The sequence below is a fragment of the Ambystoma mexicanum genome, chromosome 2p, assembly GCF_040938575.1.
Source record: "Ambystoma mexicanum isolate Mex_15411 chromosome 2p, UKY_AmexF1_1, whole genome shotgun sequence".
NCBI classification, from domain to species: Eukaryota; Metazoa; Chordata; class Amphibia; order Caudata; family Ambystomatidae; genus Ambystoma; species Ambystoma mexicanum.
This window is the reverse complement of record NC_090923.1, coordinates 346097896-346119339: the sequence shown is the minus strand read 5'-3', so window position 1 is coordinate 346119339 and position 21444 is coordinate 346097896. Positions and strand designations below refer to the sequence as shown.

The following is a 21444-nucleotide window of genomic DNA, read 5'->3' as shown; positions in this document are numbered from 1 at the left end:
ACTCGACCAGCTTTGAGAGGATGTGCAGGTGGCTTACTTTGGAGTTCATTGGTCCTCCAACTCAAAGGGAGAAGTCGTCCTTGCAGGCGCTTCTCTGTCGATACGAATTTGGAGTTTCAGCACAGCAGCAGGGCTTCACCGGGCAAACCAATGGCCCAGAAGTTGCAGCAGGTGTCTTCGTTCTTCTTCGGATTCCTTCGTCCAGTGGTCGACTCTGCCTTTCAAGCCAAAAAGCCTAGCCTTTTATGCAACTTGCTCCCATTCATTCCAGCCCAGCTGTCAGTCACCCAGCAGCAAATCACACAATTTCTTCACTTAACCAATGTACCGACCAGAAGGTTAATTTGCTCACTGTAGTGTTGCTTTGCCCCAGTTTCCGTGCGGACTGCGCTCCGCACAAGGGAAGAGTAATGGATGGTTAGCCAGAGCAATGCACAGTAGTGGAGGCACAGCTACTCTGTGGGGCATTGCACGTTCTTTACCCACTTTGTCGTGTAATAAGACACTCCTCTGCAGTAAGTGAAGGATGATTGTTTATTTTTATCCCTATGCCCCACCAGCTCCTTCAACTGACAACCCCTTCTACCATGGAATCTGTAATGGTGGTGTTGATTTCATGTTCGGAAGAAGGTACACAATGAGAGAGAATGCTTCTGTTGTATATTTTTGTTTGTTTTTCTACCTTATGTGCACAGCTTCAGTTGCACCCAGATCACAAAGGTAGATATACATCTGGATCAACACTTTAGACTATGAAGCCATGAGTGACAATTCTACAGTAGCAACCGAGCTAAATAATGGCTGGCTGATCCCAAATAGTTGAGGGTAATTAGCCAAAGTAGGGTAGAATTTGTTTATTCAGAATCACAATGTGTGTATTGGGGATGCCGGGATTTGGGTCCTGATTTCCTTGTTCTACAACTTGCTACATTGTCCAATACATTTAACTTGAATACTGTCACTAAATCTGGTTTGCAAAGCACCAATTCGCTTGAAGAAGCAACCTCACAATACATACGAAGCATTCCTAAAAACATGGAGCGGTTTTTGGTCCCATAAATAAGTGGTAGATGCCTTACCCCTTCTGAGTTGGGGAAAAGACCCTAACCTATGCCAGGTGGCCATGCCCGCTTTTCTCGAATCCCCACACAAGTATTTTCTGTGACACTGCTTTTACGCTCCATGCCAAATCTCAACTTTTACTTTTCATGATTAGCATCATGGTTCGACTGGATAGTGCTTGTCAGGTGGTGAAGTCTGCCATTAAGCATGATCTAAATGGCCAATAAAATAAATAAAAATTGATCACGCAATCTTATACATTTGGCTTATTGTATCGGATCACATATATGAAGAAGTGATTAACAATTTAAAATTCGGCGCTTGGAGGCCACTGAGCAAAAAGAGCACCAACATTGTTAGTTATTTGGTGCGTAATATATTCCTGGCACATGGACATACTTGGTGCTTGACTACCTTTTTACTGAAGTAATGTTGCTATGCTCACTTCTGGAGCTTATCCATTATATCTATGCTTATTCTAACTATTAGATTCGTGGGTGACTAGCTCGTAGGTTAGTATTCACCTTCCATACCGTGCCAGCCTGCATTTCTCAAATTCAAATGCTGCAGGGTGGGCTGAATCGTCATTCAGAGGTTAACAAATTATGTACCATTGACTGGGTTTAAAATGACGTGTTATTAGCAGCGGGTACAAATGGGAGGACTCAAACAAAGCACTATATCGGAATGGAAATGATTATTTCAACAGTAGCCATAAAGATTACTCTGTAAACTGACGTTTATTAGTGGAAACTTCAGTCATCCGATCAAATAGAAATCTATTCTGCCTTCCAAAGTGATATAAACACGAGATTGTTGCATGGTATGCACAGTGCACTTGAATTTACACGTCTGTTGCAGACAATGCTATGAAAAACCAATAAAGTATTGGTGAAATCTTGGTGTGGAATGTTGTCGAGCGATGTCAGTAAGAACGGATAGGACAATTGGCCAGTGCACAAGGGTGGCCAGTGATTGTATATTTTGGTGCATCCTGTGTTATCTTGGAACTAATGAACACAAAGTGCTTAATCAAATAAACTGACTTGACTAGGAACCCTATTCAAACATTGGCTGAAGAACCGCTGAAAAGAGGGTGCGGTGGGGATGCGGACAGCTCAACGGCAACCCCTCCCAGAGAGATGTCTGCCCTTCACCATGGCTGTGCATTGGTAAGATCTTGTGGAGGGAGGAGGCACCCTGATTAACAGCTGAGGAGCCAGGGGTGTGCACCGTGGGTATTGGTGCAGCCTGCAAGGGTGCTGGGTTACAATAGAGCCCGTGCAGGCCAAGGGAGAGGCACCTTACGCAGGAGTTGGTTGGGGGACCGCTGCTGAACGGTGCAGGGAGTAAAACCGGAGGTGCTGGCAGAGTTAACTGACATTAGAGTTGGCGGTAACTGACACCAGCAACACGGGATGCAGCAGGTTCTGGTGGCCGGTGAGTGAGAGTGGGGCGTCTGGGAAGTAGGGAAAAAGTGCAACATATGCCAGAGCTGTGAGAGGAGCTAAAGCTGAGAGGCCTGCATAGCCGTTAGGTCAGTTGGATTGACGTTGTCAGTGGGAGTGGAGGCAGCCATTTGTTTAGTTAATACTGGATTGGTTTTGTTAATAGTGGTGCATTGATCTCCAGTCACACAAGACGTTAGGAGGAAGGTGCTTTCCTTAAACTGTATAGATGTTCGTTATGGCACTGAAGTGTGGTCCCATTGCACACAAGGAAGCAACTCAAGAGCAGGCCAAGTTGGAAAAAAAAAAGGTGGAGAAGACATGAAGGACAGGAGAAAAGGCATGTCTGAAAGAAAAATAGAGGCTGGGGGGGGGGGGGGCAGAGGAGAACTGGTGTGGTGCCACAAGAGCAGGAATAAAGCAAGTTCTGGAGCGGGCTGAATGAACAGGGGGAGGAGAATCATTCTGAACACTGCCGTGACCGAGATCATGGAAAGACCCAAGGCAGACAAACCTACTAACGTAGCTTTCATGTAACGTTCCACTGTTTCGATTAACCCCTTCTCTCCTATTGTATCACTTGTATGTCTCCTCTGAGTCCTATTTCTTATATTAAATAGTATCAATTTACATTGTTATGCTCAGTGTGATGCTATATTGAAACTATGCACTGCATTGATACTTATTCCTTAAGTATTTGTATTTAATGAATTTAACATATCATAAATGATCTGTTATCAGTTTGTTCATCAACTTTAACGGCCTACAAACTATTTCTTTCACTGGTCTATGATCAATTGAATACTGGATGTAGATTATGAAGGGATGCATACTGGTGGAAGCTTATAATTGTGTTCTAAAGCTAACCATTTAGTAACCCCCAAACCGTTTTCCACTCTAACCTGGCCAGGGCGCAATGTAGTGACCACCTTTGAAGCAGCTATGCGTGCCTCTTTACTGAACTCCAACCTTACATTAATTTTATTTTTATCTTGCAGTTGGCTTGGATGCTGCAGGGAAGACTACCATTCTGTACAAGCTCAAGTTGGGAGAAATTGTTACAACAATTCCAACTATTGGTAAGAATATAGATGCATTGTAACCACCAATGTCACGTGATCAGTGAGAATTGATGGTTTACATAACTATATGTATCAAACTGGGTTCTTTTGATCAGATATGTAAATTACTTGAAATACATGTATTTCTAAACTACAAGTTTTGTTTTCTTTCTTCTTCTGCCCCCTTCAAGCTGGATATGTTGTCATTTAGAATGCTCCTTTACACTTGTGATTCTCCTGCAGATGCTTGTCATCTTAAATCGCCCAAAGGATGAAATATGTTTTTGAAAGTTTGACAAATGTCTGATTTTTGGTAATTATGTAACTGTTGTAAAGTATTAATACTATATCTACCTCATTAGTTCAACTGCAGTGTTGGCCTGTTAGGGAGAATTCTCAGAAATGTTCCAATTCCCTCCACCTTACAGACCCCCAGCAACTTTGCTGGATTTTGAGGACTTGATTTGTTTAACCTGGGCAGTGTGACCCTTTTTTCCCCACTCATGTATTATGTCAGTTTGTACCTCTGTGTTTCTTTTTGGTTATGGAGTCTAACAAACTCCATAGGCATCATCTTTTACAATTGTCACACTGCACCTTCAGTGCAGTGGCACAAGGAAGGCTTTAGATTTCCCATGGTTTAAATACCTTCTCTGGGATGAACTGTTTCCCAGAACAGTAAAGTGAAATTGACTTTACTTAGCAATGTACTTGCTAGACCAGCACACCCTATCCTACAATAGAGTGCTGGAGGGGTTACGTGTCTAAATGCTCATGTAACATTTTTGTTACCCTTTCCTCAATTGACTGGCTGGTGGCAGTGGTTTTTGTTTTGAACTACCAAGGTTTGCATTTACCGCAACCGTTCGCGGACCCGGTAACGTTAACCGCAGGAGCCATCTTTTGCAAAATGGCGTCAAGCCATCCTTGCTAAAATGGTCCCCGGTCTTTGTTTTTCGCCATGTCTTTGTGGAAAGGTCCTTCTAGAGTTTTTTTCTCTGCGCACCAAACCAGGTTTGGTCTCTTAGTTCATTCGCCCTTGGCGGGCTTCTGGAGTGAAACTCGCCTGTATCCAGAGTGTCTGGGGTAGGCAGGAAGTGAGGGAGGTGCCTGAAACTCCCTGTGTTTAGTCTTCTATGAGACTCTGTGGTGATTGGCTGGCTGACTCTCCGGCAAGGGCAGCCACCCTGCTGGGTGTGACACAGCTAGGCTGGAATGAATGGGAGAGAACTGAATAAAAGGCCAGTCTTCTGGCTTGGAAGGCAGTCGACCACTGGACGAAGGAATCGAAGAGGACACCTGCTGCAACTCCTGGACCGTTGGTTTTCCCGGTGAAGCCTTGCTGCAGTGACTATTGCCAAGTTAGCATAGCCCCTGCAAGGACGACTTCTCACTTTTGAGTTGGTGGGACTAATCTACTCCAAAGTAAGCCACCTGGACACCCATCTCGGAGCTGGTTGAATTTCCTCAGAGTTGCTGCAGGAACTGAATAGCCAGGGAGAGGGACACCAGATTGTGTTACTTTTAAGCTGGCCTAAAGCTTTTGGAAGATCCTCCAGACTCGCACGAAGCAGGACTGACCAAGCCTGAGCCCACTCAGCAGAGTACGGAACCCTTGAAGTGAGGACAGTCCACCTTGACAGCTAAGAACCACGCTTATTGCTTTTTTCTGTACCGCAAGGAGCTGAAATGTGAAACGGCGACTAAAAGTAAAGTTTGCCGGTTGGCAGTTGTGATGGTGCCAGTACAGTACAGGAGTCCCCCGATGTCCTCCCTCTTGTCCCCACGACTGAGGCCCAGGAACAGTGAGATCTGCAGAGCTGCACAGGAACAGAAGTCATCAGCTGCGTCTTTTCTTCTTTACCAAGGTACTGTAAAGCAAGTTTAAGAGAACTTACCTCTTACTGTAGAAGTGCTTGTAACTTCCACAACTCACAAGTCTAATCAGCTTGTGGCCCTACATTTGATTGTTCTTTTCTTCAAAGACTCCTAAGAACTTGTGCAAAGACTTTTCCATTACTTACAAGAAGTGCTTTATCCTCTCCAATACTTTTGCCCATTGACTTTGGCTTAGCCTATTGAATGAACTCACTGCTTAAGAATATTTGTTGTCTCTTGTGTTCTAATAACCTTTGCCTTTCACCAACTTTTAAGAGTATTCGGAATGCCAACAGTAAGGTATTAATGTCCCCAGCACCCTTGTTACTGAAGTTACTTGTTGGTGTAGGTTGTCTGTGGGTCATCCAAAAGGGCGTTGTCTGATTCAGAAACTCGGTGTACAGTATCAAAGTATATATTTGTTACTATTTTATTGCTTCCTTCTGAAGAAGGCTTTATAACTGACTGATAAATTGTTTATACAAGAAACCTTGAGTGTAAGTTTATTTGAATACCTGTAACTGGATCTGTGCAACTCCACTACAGCTCACATTTCCCCCTCTTGAGATCAGCCTGGCTGCTCAACACACTACCAAAACTGTGTAATCGTTCAGCTCGGCATATTCTTCATCTGCACCTCCGGACAACGAGGGTAAGAAATTGGATTCCATGGGAAGAAAGATCTACTCCGCAGCGACGGCGGTCAATGCTGCTAGCGATAGTGGCCAGATATGACCGGGAGCTTTGGTACAAGATGGCTGGACTCCTGGAATTTCTCCCTGATAAGCGGGTCGAGGCCTTGGAGATCCGGACCACGCCATCACAGTGGCCCTGGACATCACGGACACTGGGTTCCGCCAGATGGGAAACAGCGTTTGCCTTCGCTGTCATGGCTGACTCAAGACCACCAACTTTAGACAAGAGGTCCAGAAGAGGGTTCTGGACGTGCAGTTCGATGGGGACAACCTGTTGGGGAAGGCCGTGCCCTGAGCACTCTGCATCGACGACGGCCGTCCTTTCGTTCTTCAGGAGGGAAAGCACCTGCCTACCTGTCGCAGAGAATCCACCCCTTCAACCTCCACAAGGCCAACAAGAACACCTTACGCAAACATGCTCACTGTGCCTATGGTAAAAAGAGCCGGAGACGCTAGCTTCCTCTACCTTGCTGCACTACACTGGAATGCCCTTCCATAACCCTACGCTCTGAGGCTTCACTCATGGCCTTCCGCAAAGCCATGAAAACCACCATCGCCTGATCAACACCACAGTCCCTTTAGGGGACTGCTTACCTCTTCTCCTGTTAAACCACAAATGTACCTGTAGCCTCACCTGTAATGTATTAACGTGAAACATGTAAATGTATAACCCACTTGTAGCTTCCCTGTAACTAAGCTCCACTCCAGTAACAGCGCCACAATGCCCAAGGGCTGTTTGTGCATTATACAAATGTAAAAAGTAATAAATAATTATACCAAAGGTTGGGTTGCCTATGCCTGTAGTCATAGTTGTTTGTAGTGTTCCCAGAGGATACTGCATTCAAACTTTGCCTAACAGCCTCAATTATAGTGGGTGATGCTGGGACGTTTGTTTGCATATTCTTTCCCTCTAACAACCAACTCTGTAGAGACCTGTCACTTTAAACTGTCTTGTCCGCCAATAGTTAGCAGACTATATTGGACCATTTGTTGGAACTTGCCAAATCATTTTTTAAAATTCTGTTTTACATCTTGTAGGGCGATTTGTCATTTTTATGCTTCATACCCTCTCCTAGGGAGACCCCCTGCACTTTTTGCTGGACTTCTTTTTCTTTCTATCATGAATGAGTGGAGCCTTTTCCACTCATTCATCCTTTTGTGCTCTTTCTTTTATAACTTTGTTCTGTTATACCTTTACTGTGGATTTCCTCCAAATCTCTTAAGGCATCTGTGTTTAACTTTTGCAGAACACAGCTCCTTATTGGCAGTGTTGCTGGGAACCCTTTGGGTTCTCCTTTCAGAGTCGTCATCCTCGAGTAACTCAGTTCTTAAGGATAGAGTGATACTTTATATCCCTCCTAAAACTTTATACTAGGAGAGATTGGCACACATCACCTTATGTGGTATCCCACTTCTCTCTGCTCATGTGACTTTTTAGTCACATAGACAACCCTCTAGTTATGGCTGGTGGCAGTGTACGTGTTCTACCAACCATTGTTATTTTTACCGTAGACTGTGTTCAGTCTCGGTTATGCACAGCAGGGTCACCTAAGTACGAACTTGGTGGCTCCTTTCTTTTTTCGCCATGTCTAGCGTGGTTATTTGTTAGCCCTTCTACCATTATGTGTGTGTGGTTTGCCTCTTGGAGGGAACCATTGGGTGTCCCCGCCTAGGCTCCAGTGTGTTTGGGCAGGCAGGAAGTGGGGGAGGAGTTTTTCATTCCCCTGCCCTTTGGCTGACTGAGTGCCTGAATGGAACCAGCTCCCGCTGGGGGTCTGGCTGTCTGATTGGACAGCTACCTGCCCCTTTCTGTAAACTGATGATGGAGAATGCAGAGGAGTGTGAGCTGAAACTGAATAAAAGGTTAGGTTCCTAAGGTGAAAGGCAAGTCGACCACTGAAAACTGAAGTACCGAAGATGACGACCAGAGTCTCCTGCAGACCCTTTACAAGACCATGAAGCGACCACTGCTGTCCGGACCAAGTTTTCTATGGGACCAACGATGACTCCTTCCCTTTGGCTGGTGGGACCAACCAGCCCTGAGACTACTATCTGAACCATCTCCTTTGCGACTTTCCAGAGCTGCAGACTGCAAATACCAGGAGACCTCCGACCCAATCGGCCGAATCCATCCAAGACTTTGCTGAGTGCCATGTGAACCTCAAGAGACCAGATCCAACTCAGCCAAGTCCCTTCACCAGAGCACAGGACGTCGGAAATCGAAAAATATTGACCGGGTGAATCGCATCCTTTGTTGGTATTGCAGAAAAGTCACCAAAACCGCAGACTGACAAGAGGAGCTTAAGAAACCCATACCAGAGGCCCCCCCCCCTCCCCCCTTCCAGGCTGCTGAGCTATCCTGTTCATTGTCCTGCCTTTCGTCACCAGACCAAGGAATACAGTGTTCTGGTCCGGCACTGCTACATCGAGGAGAATCCAGCAACCACATTTCTTCTAACCTAAGGTACTGTGGAGCAAAAAAGTATTGGGGTGCAGTGTCTAGGGTGTCCACTCTTACCGATGACCCAAGCTGCTGATTGTGTCCCTTTTGCGATTCCTGTAACAGGGTCTCCACCGTTTTCTTATAGTTTCCTTACCTAGAAGTATCCACAGGAACACTTGTTGTGCTGCGTCTTCGTAAAGACTTTGACCCCTCTCGGAACTGCTTTTTAACTAGGGTTGCGAATTGAACATTTAAAAGTATTAACTTGCACTGAAACTGCTTCTAGGACCTTAAGCTCTGCTACTGTTTTACTAAACCACTAATTTCTTCCCGAAAAGATGATCTTGTGTGGTTTTACTAACTAAATGTAATAACCGTATTTGTTCTGCCTTACACGAGTGCGTGGTAGTACCGATAATACGGTACTGTCCCCTAACATCTGATTTTGAATTTTTTTTTATTTTGTGGTCTTCAATGTATTTTAATTGGAAATCTAACCTTTTAGTATGGTGGTCGTTTTGTTTCAATATATCAAACACAAAACTGGTTAAGACTTAACATTAAAGTCATTGTTGGTCTATTGGTTGCACAGAGAAGAATTAAGTTACGTTCGTCAATTGTTGTTTTGTGAACCCAAATGTCTTGTGCAATAAATCACAATGAGTACGGTCTATGAAGAATGCAGTGCAGATTTGATTGAGGATGAACTGGGGAGCGTGAAGGAACACAATGTATGCTTTTGGTTTCTGTTTTTAGACAATAATTATCTTGGCTCTTTTATTTTAGGTTTCAATGTGGAAACCGTAGAGTACAAAAACATATGTTTCACCGTGTGGGATGTCGGAGGTCAAGATAAAATTAGACCGCTTTGGCGCCATTACTTTCAGAATACACAGGTAAGGGGGGGGGGACAAATTCTGTATATCAAAATGACGACAAATGGTGGCATAAGAGTATGACAGCTTAATTGAATTGCGTCACGTGTATCTTCCCTCCCTGGTCAACTCACTCCAAAGTTAATTGTCTATGTAATGGTCATTCTTCCCCACCTCATCCCTTTCCTACATCCCTATTCCTGATTCCTAAGGCAGCTGGGCTCCAGTCTCTATGGTCTCTGTGGGTCCAGGGTTGGGAGAGGTGGTGGATTTTTGGAGGGGTGCAGTGGGTACAGGGTCACCCCAGTCTTCCTCACCAGGCCAGCTCCACACCACACTATGGAAGTTGTCTTGTGCAGTTCCCCTGACTAGTCTGAGAAACTATGGCAGCTCTGCACTGTTCACTTAAGTATGCTTCAGCATCCTTGAGCCACACCATGCTAAAATAAGGGTGGTGTGTTGGGCAAGATTGTTTGTAGTAACCCTGTGGGACACTACACCAGCCTTGTCCTCCTTGGCAATGGGTAACTCATCCTATGGTATAGGCCTGTACTAAAGTTGGTTGAGCGACTGAGCAGCCAGGCTGATCGCAAGAGGGGTCAATGTGAGATGTAGGGTTGCAACAGAGATTCACAGTGACATGTATTCAAATGACACTTGTACTCAAGATTTCTTGATTAAATAATGATTTATTAATTTAAGTTGGTTTTAAAATACGCCTTCTTTAGAAGGGGGCAATTGCCAACAATCAAATGCATTTAATACACTCCTTCAGCTTCATATCCCCCCACCTGCCCTTTCCCCCAGCTATACAAGGTGAGGTATGTATGACTTATTGAGGGACAGATCAACACAAAACCAGAGGGTAAGAACAGTCTACAGGGAGCCAGGACAACCAATTTCAGTTGAGCAAAGTCTAGAAAAGCTGAGGCACTTCTTGAAGATAGCACAAACATCTTGCACGATGTTAGAGTTTTGTAGCAAAAAGAATCACTGTTGGGCCACAAGCTGCAAAAGGCAGCAAATGCAATCTCCTGTGAGAACAAGCAAGCTACAACCAGTGGTAAGTACCCCTAGTGAGTCCGACGAAAGATATCCAGTTGTTCCTGGGCCTCAGTAGTGGGGACAAGAGTGAGGACGTCTGGGGACTTCTGCACTACGGTTTGAAGGTCGGCGGCAGCAATGGGCACAATCAGCGGCACTTCGCAGTTTCAGCTACTCGCAAATAGCACCACTGCTGTTCTTGGATACCTTATGGGCTCCGCTTGCTTCTGGGGTCCAGCACTCTGTTGTGGCTCAGGCTTGGGCAGTCCTGCTTCGAGGGAGTCTGGAAGATCTTCCAGGAGCTCGCGTCCGGCATAAAGACAATGCACTAGATTCTGGCGTTCCTGTCCCCTAGTACACTGTTCCAGCAGCAGCGAAGAACTACACCAGCAGGGAGAGGGGTTACAGTCAAGTTCGTTTTGGGGTCAGTAAGTCCCACCAACCCAAGGGAAGAAGTCGTCCGTTCCGGACTTCCCCAGTCGACTCGAAATATGGAGTTTCAACACTGCAGCAGGGCTTCACCAGGCAAACTAAAGGTCTAGGAGGGTGCAGCAAGCTTCTCTTCTAGTTTCTTTATCAGTTCTTTCGTCCAGTGGTCGACTCTGCCTTCCTTGCCAAACACCTCACCTTTTATGCAAGTGTCTCCCATTAATTAGCAGCCTAGCTGTCGCTTGTGCAGCAGGGTGGCAGTCCTCGAAGCACAGCCAGCCAATCGCCTATGGGTGCATTCCTGTAACCAAGGAGACTAAGCACAGGGAGTTTTGGGAACCTCACTCGCTTCCTTCCCTGCCAGACATGCTGGAGCCAGAGGCGGGCTTCACCAGTGAATCCTGTCAAAGACCAAACTAACAAAGGGACCAAACCTGGTTTGGCACGCAGAGTAAATCTCAAGTAGGACCGTACAAACAAGAAATTACAAAAACAGACGACCGGTGCCATTTTGACAAAATGGGCACCCATGGGTGCAGTACTGCAGCTGAGGATTCAGCATTCGGAAAAAAACGCACAATGGTAGGGAAATTAAACCACTGCCACCAGCAATTAAATGAAGGAAGGGGTAACATAAAACATTAGAAGGTAGACAAAGGGGATACTAAGTAACCCCCAAGCACTCCCCATTAGATTGGCCGTGCCGGGTCTACAAAGAGAAAAGGGTAAGTAAAGTCAATTTCACTTTATTACTCTTGGATTATCCAAGAGGGTATTTAAACCTTAAAAGAAATCCAAAGGACCTCTCTGTGACACTGCACTGAAGGTGCTGTCACAATACAAAAGTATGATGCCTATGGAGTTTGTTGGATTACAAAACCAAAAGAGAAACTGGGTTCAAATCAGAAAACAATACATAAGAGTGAGAAAAAGGTCTCACTCCAGGATAAAAATTAATGTCCTAAAGTCCAGCAAAAGAGCTGGCGGTCTCTAAGGTATAAGGGAATTAGCACAGAAATGAGAATTCTCCCCAACACGGTGCACCAGGTTCTCCAGCCTTACTGTGCTTCCCGGATACGGTGGTATGTGCCTGTGCGTTGGTAGCTGAACATATGGAATCTGTCTCCTACCCACGATAAAACCAGTTTCTGTTTTAACCATGGATAATGGAATTTGGCATTTTTGTGGCTGATGGGTCTGTGGAATTTGGTCGTTATGTGCGTGCTGGGCATAATGGAGTCTGGCACTGCCAGTCATGATACGCAGCATAACAGCCACTTTCACTTCCTGAAATAGGCAAACACCCACCAACAAAAAAAGTACAAATACTCATAGCAAAATATAGAATACGACAGACAGGAGCTCATCCTCTGCTACCACCCTCACTGCTCCAATGCTGTATGATCAGTGGTCCCAGCAGAGAGCAGGGCCATACAGCCTTACAGATGAGGGGTGTATCTGCCACTTGCACTCCCTAAAAATAGGCAAATACTCCCCAAAAATAAAAATAGGGAGTAAAAATACTTCCAAGAATTCTTTAGAAAGACGTGTAGAATCTCTTGTGCCTCTTTCAACCTCACAGCTTCATGGATATGTTTGGACAGGTTGTGCCTGTAGTATCACAGGAAGAAACTGTTAATAACTACATGATCAGAAGAAGTAACCCTGCTTTGGGCATGAATAACTAGATGCAATGAAATTATTACAAAAAACATTTCAGTTAAATATTGACCTTGCTTATAAAATACTCTCATTGGGAACTGGACTTTACTTGTTACTCCCAAAAAAAAAAAAAATATTTACTCCCAATGTTAAATAGGGGGTAAAATACTCCACTTGCAAATCTTATCTGGAGCACTTGGGTCATAGGTAGGTCTAATAGTGCCTTACCTTCAGATTGTTTTCAATATATATCAATAAAGATTGCCCCTGCGACAAGTCTTGATTCTATTAAAGACACGGAGGCGAGCATTATGCTTAACTTCTTTAATTACTGCTAACCACAGCTTTTAAATATTTTGTTTCAATGTATATAATTTTTTTTTTTTTTTATAACTCGTATAAACAGAAAAAAAGAAACATCATAGCCATAATGCGGCTAAACTACATCCCCCATGAGGCTCCTCAATATGGTAGTCAAATAGCCTCTCTCTCACTGTCCAATCAGGCAATCCCTTCTACTATAAGTCACTGCCTCTCTGGCACCCTTCCTCTTCTTTTGCAGCTCGCTTTACTGAACGAATGTCTAAAATCCAACTGCCTCTCGTATAATCCAACTGAGTCTGTCCTTTCTATTCCTGGTAGGATCTCCGTATTCTAACTCCGCAGCTCTGCTTCTTTCGTACACTCTAATCTCGGTGATTCTTTTGCTCCTCTCCTATGCAAAAAGAGAAATGTGCACGTTAGGGAGGGGAATACAATTTATAACATGTTATAATCAAGCATTTACATAGATTTGCTGCGACATGTCTTACAGTTCATATCATGCCCCTTACAGCCGTATTCCCTTAGGGTGGGATAATGCTCGCCTCCGTGTCTTTAATAGAATCAAGACTTCCTGCGCTAGTCGTATGGGCAATCTTTATTCTATGACAAGACTGGAGGCAAGCATTATGATTGTTCAAAGCTTTCAACAACAGCAGCTGCTATATTAGATACTGGTTTGAAGTAAAATGTCTTAAATACTGAATCGCTCGACCAGCCTGCTGCTTTCATGATCTCCTGCAGCGGAACTCCCGACTGCAAAAGCTTGTGAACCCATGGCATCCCTGGTAGAGTGCGCTCCAAATTTAGACGTGTCTATACCTGCCAACTCCATCACTTCCTTCACCCATCTAGCAATAGTAGGTGAAGTAACTGCTTTGTATGGTTTAATACGCGCTATAAGCAACTGCGTACCCCCCTTTGGTCTAACCGCTGCTGTCGCTGCCTCATAACACTTTCTACAATTCGCCACACACAATTTCTCGTTATTCGGCCAGTATGGGTATGAGATCACTTTAGAATTGGTATTTGTACGCTGCGCTATGGTAAAGGCTATCCCTTCCGGGTAATACATCTTCCTGTCTATCTCTAGGGCTTTAACGTCTGAAACTCTTCTACAGGACACTAAGCAAAGGAGTGTAGCTAGCTTGCCTGAAAGCTGTTTATCTGACAGAGTTGTTACTCGGCCATTGCTCGAACAGGTGTATGACTTTTTGGACATCCCATAACGATGAGTGCTTGGGAGTAGGAGGTTTGCTCATCTTTACACCCTTTAGCAATCGGGATACCGCTGGGTGTTCCCCTACTGGTGCACCGTCCACTAGCTCGTGTCCAGCAGAGATCGCTGACCTATATACTCTTACAATCCTGAACGCCCTCCCTGTAGACGGGAAGCTGGCTAGGAAGTTCACCACTTGGACTACAGGTGCTGAAATGGGAGATATACTCCTCCCCCTGCACCATAAGTCCCAGGCTTGCCACGCAGAATTATAGCTCCTGATCGTAGATGGAGCCCATGAGAGATTGATGAGTCTTGTAGCGTCTTCTGAAAGGCCTGGCAAGCGCCATGTATGTCTGAAATTCTGCACGCTATCAGTGTTAAGGATTGATCCTCTATCGGAGGGTGAGGGGCTCCTGCTGGATCGGTCAGCAGGTCTTGTCTGTATGCAATCTGCTGTGGAAAATCCGTAGAAAGTTCCATCAGAACTGGAAACCAGGCTTGCGACTTCCACTCTGGCGTCATTATCACTATCTGAGCTTCGTCTCTGTGCACTTTTGCTAGTACCCTCGCCAGTATCGCAAAGGGGGGGGGAGCAGAAGGCACAGTGTCTCTGCGACCCCCAATGATGCATGAATGCATCCGTCCCCTGGGCTCCCGGGTCCAGCTTCCAGCTGAAGTAGTCCGGCAGCTGTGCGTTTAGCCTCGAGGCGAACAGGTCCATGTGCAATGGTCCCCATCTTGCCTCCAACTTCTTGAATATGTCTCTGTGTAGTTTCCAGTCGCTGTAATCTACTAGGTGTCAGGAGTTCCAGTCCGCCACTGAGTTCAGGGCCCCTGGGAGATACTCTGCTTTGACTGTAATCTTCTTCTGTAGGCAGTCGTGCCAGAAATCCTTTGCCAATTCCGCTAACATCCTGGACCTGGTACCTCCCAGCTTGTTTATATACCTTACTGCAGATATATTGTCCATCTTGAGAAGGATGCTGCAGTGCGCTTTGTCTCTGGTAAACTTTTACTGCGAATACCCCGCTGGTAATTCTAGGCAATTGATGTGTAGATCCAATTCTTCTTTTGACCATTTCCTGCCTGTTTCTATGTCGCCGCATCGCGCTCCCCAGACGGACCTGCTGGCGTCTGACTCTATAACTAACCCTGGTACGTCTCCAAAGATGGCGCGGCCATTCCAGGCTTCCCACCAGGTGAGTTCTGATCTGCTTTCTTCGTCTAGAGAACTAGTCGATGGTATCTCCAGCCTTTCCTTAGGTACTTGATCTTCAGCCTCTGAAGATCTTGATAATGTAACGGGCCGGGAAATATTGATTGTATGGATGCTGCTAACAGACCTACTATCCTGTCTAGATAACGAAGAGAGATCAGCGGTTTCTGGATGCTGCTCTCAGATCTTTCTTGATAGCTCATTTTCTGAGTTGGTAACTCCAAGGTAGCTTTCTTTGCATCTATAGTGAATCCCAAGAACTCTAGCTGCTTGGTCGGCTTAAGCTCTGATTTGTCTTTGTTCACTAGGAAACCTAGGCTGGAAATTAGCTCTATCGCCCATTCAATCTGCTTCTGTAAGCGATCTTTGTTTTCGGCCATAAATAGGATGTCGTCCAGGTAGACGATCATCCGACACCCTTGTTCCCGAAGTGCTGTCGCGATGGGCCTCCTAAGCTTGGTGAACGCCCATGGTGCTGACGCTAGGCCGAACGGTAGGCATCTGAATTGCCAGAGTTCGTCTCTCCACCTGAAGCTTTGAAAAGGTCGACAGTGGGGTGCTATGGGAACTGTGAGGTAAGCGTCTTTCAGATCTAGGCGCGCAAGCCAGTCCCCCTTTCTGAGTAAGTCTCCTAGCAGATGGATTCCCTCCATCTTGAAGTGTTTGTACACTAACCAGCTGTTGAGTTCTTTCAGATTGATTACTCGACGACCTTTGTCCTTGCGACGGACTAGGAACATATTGCTGAGGAAGGATTGGCCGCTCCCTGTAGCCCTCTCTATCGCGTTTTTCCGTGCCAGATCCTGGATCTCTGCGTCTAATAAATCTTCTACGGCCCATGTCATTTGAATTCTGTGCGGGGGGCGATCTTGCACCGGATGACCTAGGAACTCTAGAATGAAGGCCTGTACGGTCTGAATAACCCATGCATCTGACGATTGCGCCAGTTGTGCAAAAAAAGCATTGTCCTGCCCCCCACAGGAGGATAGGTCGCTGCGCATTCTCACCTGAGTTATTGTTCTGTTGACGGTAATATCCGGGTCCCGAGAACCTCGTCCTCTGTTCGGGGAAAAAGGGCATCTTGTTGTCGGGTCTCCCAATACTGGGCTCTGGGGCCTTGTGCTCTCCTGTTATTGAATCGGCCGGTCGAGCGGCCTCTATCGACCGGCCCCTGAGAAAACTCCCCGGGAATACCGTCCTAATGGAGGCTTGCACTTTCTCCAGCGCTGTGTATGTTCCGACGAATCTGTTCATTTCTTTCACAAATGTGTCACCGAACAGGAGCCCTTGAGCGCTTTCCCCGGCTTCGTAAGACGCCAGGTCTCCTAGTTTATCAATCTTCAGTAAAGCTGATCTGCGTCGCTCTGAAGATATTGCGCAGTTTGCGTTACCCACCATGCAGACTGCTCTTTGCGGCCATCCTGCTAATATAAGTGGGTCGACTGGCTCCCCAGTGTCTTTAGCTCTCTCAGCTAAATCCATTATTTTTGCTATGGGTTCAGCTAAATCTAACAGTTTATCCTGGCATGTCTACTATGTCCTATCCATGCCTTTTCTGGTGTCCTTCCCTGCTTTAGTTATGAAGGTTAGCATCTTTGCGTCGAGCTCGGGAGTCTCTGCTACTTTCCCTGTCAGCTCTGGTCTCGGACACTCAGCTTTAAATCTGAATCTAATATCTTTCTCCATAGGTTTTCTCATTTTCTGGGACATATACAGGGCTACTCTTGGTGATGGGGTCCAGTCCGTTGATCTGGTGTGCCTTATTGTGTCAGGTTCAAACATGTCTGACATGTCTTCTTCATCGAGAGGGGCCTCCACACCGCTGGCTTTAGGCTCGCTCGTACTCTTCTGCGAGACTACGCTCACTTTTCTTATGCTCTGATCATCATCCTCTCCCCTTTCCTGATCCGAATGCTCTGAGGATGATAAGGTATCCCCTATATTTTTCGCCCCTGGGGTAGGGGGGTAGGAGGTTGGGCAAGGCTGTCTTTGTAAGAAAGGCGCTTTTCAGCCTATTGAAAGCATAAGCCACTTCTAGGGGACTTATCCTTCCCTGTATCTGAGCCTGGGGGAGTAGAAGAGCTTTTCCTCTTCCGGGCCACTTTCTTCCCCATCTCACTTTGTTTTAGAGGCTCTTGTGTGGAGGTTCCCTCACTGGGGTCGTCGAGCGTACCAGCTTTCTTGCCCAGTATTTCTTCCAATAACCTGTCTTGTAGAGGCTTGACTCCTAGTGCTACGGCTTGAACCAATGAGTCGCCTAGCACCACCTTGAAGCTGTAGGAGAGGTCTATATCTTCTCCTGTGTATTCCACCTCTTGCTCTGGTTCTCTGTCGCTCCCTTCACTCCAAGCCTCGTTATCCATGCTGTATGCCATGGTAATATGTGTGCCTCGCAGAGGATGGCTATCAGGTTGGGAACTGTAGCTCCTCTTTTGCTGCTGGCAACAGAAAAATATATTTTAGTTTTTCTTTTTTTGAAAATTTTCTCTTTGCCTTGAATGCCCCTGATGTGCTCAGTGAGTTGTGCGCGTTTGGGAGCGAAGAAAAGGAGCGTAGAATTGCCGTTGGCTTTCTCCGTGTGAGAAAAAAACTCTGAGGAATACAGTAATGCGCATGCGCGCGCTTCCCTTGTTTCTAGAGGGAGTGGGGTTTACCGCGTACTACGCGTTGCCTGTGATACTCTTCATCTCCGTCGGTGTTCTTTCGCGGCTGACTGGCCGAGCCCTAATGCGAGAGATCACTCGCGGGCTCGCCAGTCAGCCGTCCTGAAAGTCTAACTTGTCCGTGAAAAGAAGGCGTGCGTTTCGAGCTCGAATGTTACTACGTTTGCGCTAATGGTACATGCGCGCTTTACAATATATAAATTTAGCGTTTCGACAATTAAGTATCATATAGCAAGGTAGTACTAGAATTGATGTCACTTATCTGTGGTGCAGCAAAAAAGAAGAGGAAGGGTCCCAGAGAGGCAGTGACTTATAGTAGAAGGGATTGCCTGATTGGACAGTGAGAGAGAGGCTATTGGACTACCATATTGACGAGCCTCATGGGGGATGTAGTTTAGCCGCGTTAAGGCTGTTTAATTTTTTCTGTTTGAGTTATAAAAAATATATATATACATTGAAACAAAAGAAAGATTTAAAAAGCTGTGGTTAGCAGTAATTAAAGAAGTTAAGCATAATGCTCGCCTCCGGTCTTGTCATAGAATTACAATCTGTAACTAAGATTGCAAAAGATGTTTTAGAGTTAAAGAAAATATTTTGAGAAGGCAGGATTACATGGTTATAGGTTTAACTGATTGCCTCATCTGGGATCCGGTCATAAGTATTTCTGGTTATATTCGAGGCCTCCATTTGGATGTATAGAAACTTTCTGATGTACCATTCTTTGACGATTTGTTCTTTTTAGAAGCTACCACAAAATAGATTTAGGCAGACCCCCAAGTCTATGGGCTCTGAATAAAATAGCAATTTGAAATACCTTAGTCTTCCTGTAGGTGGGGATATTTCCAGCACATTCAACTGCTTTGCAGGCAACTTGCATCAGCTACAGTAATATCAACATAGGCAAAGATTTCAAGACAACCGACACTAAATCACCAAACACTAAGCAATGACTTTGTGAAAAGACATTCTACAAGTGAATTGAAGCAGTCCCCTCGCATCTAGTCTGGCTCATACAAGAGGTTCCTATTGTACATAATGGAATTGCATTAGAGCGAGTAATGCAAAAGAAAAGATGCACTATTAAATTTGTTTCATGAATAAAAGTATTCCCCAAAGAGAAATGCAGACGCTTTCTCAACCTAATTCTAACGTAAAAGGAAAATTCAGGATGCTTATCAGTCTTGCAAAATCTCCTCGTCCACTTGCATAAGTAACTGCCCATGTAGGGCTAGTGACATTTAATAATTTGAGGTCTGTAGCTGTGCTCATTTGGTCTTCAAGGTGTGTATTTAAATGTTCAAATCGCATACACATCAGAAATGTTTATAGAATTCCAGTGAACAAACACAATCAAAATAATGTGTTTGCCTTTTTGGCCTTAAGTCTGCTAGTTAAACGGTCTCCAAATGCATTCTGCTGCTAGTGCATCCTAAAAAAGAACCACCTTGACTCGCCTTGCTTTGCTCATAGACCTTTGAAAGAAAATTTGTGTCCAAGCTACAAAATATGGTGCACCCTGGAAATTGCAAAACATTGGTCTCTTGAAGTACAGAAATTAACTACTTGGGTCAGTGTAATAAACAAAATTTGCAACATACATTCCTTTAGAGGAAATAATGTCTGCTCGTCAATTGGCTTCCTTTGTAAAGCCTTCTGCCTTCTAAACCATCAATTTTAAGACTTTCTTGCCTGGGATTGGGACTGAATGCACAGTTTCATGTGAGGCTTCTCCCGGGATGCCTGGAAGGCGGGTGTTGGCAAAAATAATTTGGGTGAGAGGGCAGCCTAGTGAAATGGTTAGAGATGCAGCTTCCGCTTCAGTCCATTGTAATGGACGTGATGGGGTGGTCTGATAAGTCACCTGACAAGACTAGTACGATATCAAAATGGATAGATTCTAGGCACAAACATGGACCATATGTAACAAGATCAAGGACCCACTTGAATGAATCTCAAACAATCTCTCATTGCAGTCTGGTGTGGTGTCTGCAAATAACAGCTACTTAACTGGGTACAGGCAGTGTCAAAACAGACAAGTTTGTCTTTCGTAGGAGATCCTTAGCGGCTCATGTAGAGAAATCTGTAGCGAAGAAAATGATGCAAAGAAAAATGTGCTATTTAAAAATACACGTAAACTGCATCCTGTGAAGAGCATTTGGTAAAGAAGCGCGCACGGATGTATTGTGAAGTTTAGCCCATCAACAGCAACAATGTATTTATCCAAAGGAAGCAGAAGGAGGTGCGAGGAAAAGTGATCCTCCGGAGTCGTGTGTAAACAGAGGAAACGGAGGCTGCTGCTGCATCATTAAGCAACGTTTGTCTGTCATTCTCCTGCGTGCCCTTTGCCCCCCATAAGAACATTGCTATTGGCAGAAGCGGAAGGAAAAGTGCGAGAAAAAGTGTTCCTTCGTTCCGCGGTCGGCCACGCAGAGCCCATACCATTTGGTCAACGAGGGCTGCTAACCCTGGGAGTGTGCAGTGACACCTGTGACCAGTGACGTATTGGTAGTGGAACGATTAGGAGCAATGTGCGAGACATTCCAAGTAAGAAATTGGGTAATGGGAGGGGGGAGTGTACGTCTGACTAGCCCATGTGGAAATAACGTACCCCCCATTGATCTGATGGTTCACAAGCTCCATTAGATCCATATAACTCACAACCTTGAAAAACAACAAAAGGCTCAAAGTTAACAAGTTAAATGCACAGCGACCTATCGAACTGCAGACGATAAAACTTGCATGCGAATGGTGAGCGGTGGCCAAGGGTTGCGTATTGAAAGTACCTTGCTGTAGGAAATACTCAGGAAACTTGCAAGAAAAGAGGGAGTACGCAAGTAGGAAAGCCCAGCTCACACTTCATTAGAGACTGCTGGGCTTAGTGCCTTTGATCTGTGGTGAAATCATTGAAGTGGAGACAAGTGGAGTTAGCAGGAGGTGGTGTGAGGTGGCACAGGGGTGTTATGCCGCAGGGGGCCATTTAAAGGAATGGAGAACAGACCCTCCAGGATATTGCGGCATGAAATGGAAAATTTTGCGGCACAAAAAAGAAAAAATTGCGGCACACAACTGCATTATTTGCGGCATTATTTATTGTCGAAAAATACATCATTTAACATCTTTTTTTTATCCAAAAACAGAGAACTCGAACAGTACAGAGTGTTGCACATTGAAACAGGAATGTTTGAGGTGATGTGGAGAACTTTTAACAAACCTTTGAGCTAACTAGCAATAGCATCAAACTTTGAGCCTGAAATGCCCGTCATTGTTTTTTCAAAGCAGTCTTCTGAGTTAATGCCTTCTGCCACTTGATTTATAAGCACTATAATGGCACTGATTGCATAGCTTTCTGAGCACCCCCGTCCATTCCTGAGCTACATCAGTTTCAGTACTTGGTCTCAATCCCATCTCCCCTAATCACATCAGTC

At 45.2% G+C, this 21444-nt stretch overlaps 1 protein-coding gene across 1 annotated transcript in view; it reads left to right on the top strand.

Annotated features, from left to right (window-relative positions):
* ARF4 (ARF GTPase 4) overlaps positions 1-21444 on the top strand; it is a 144810-nt gene that overhangs the window by 38068 nt on the left and 85298 nt on the right. The window contains exons 2-3 of the mRNA XM_069643680.1: positions 3509-3589; positions 9374-9483. Of these exons, the coding sequence (XP_069499781.1) occupies positions 3509-3589; positions 9374-9483 (191 nt within the window). The remainder of the gene's footprint in view (positions 1-3508; positions 3590-9373; positions 9484-21444) is intronic.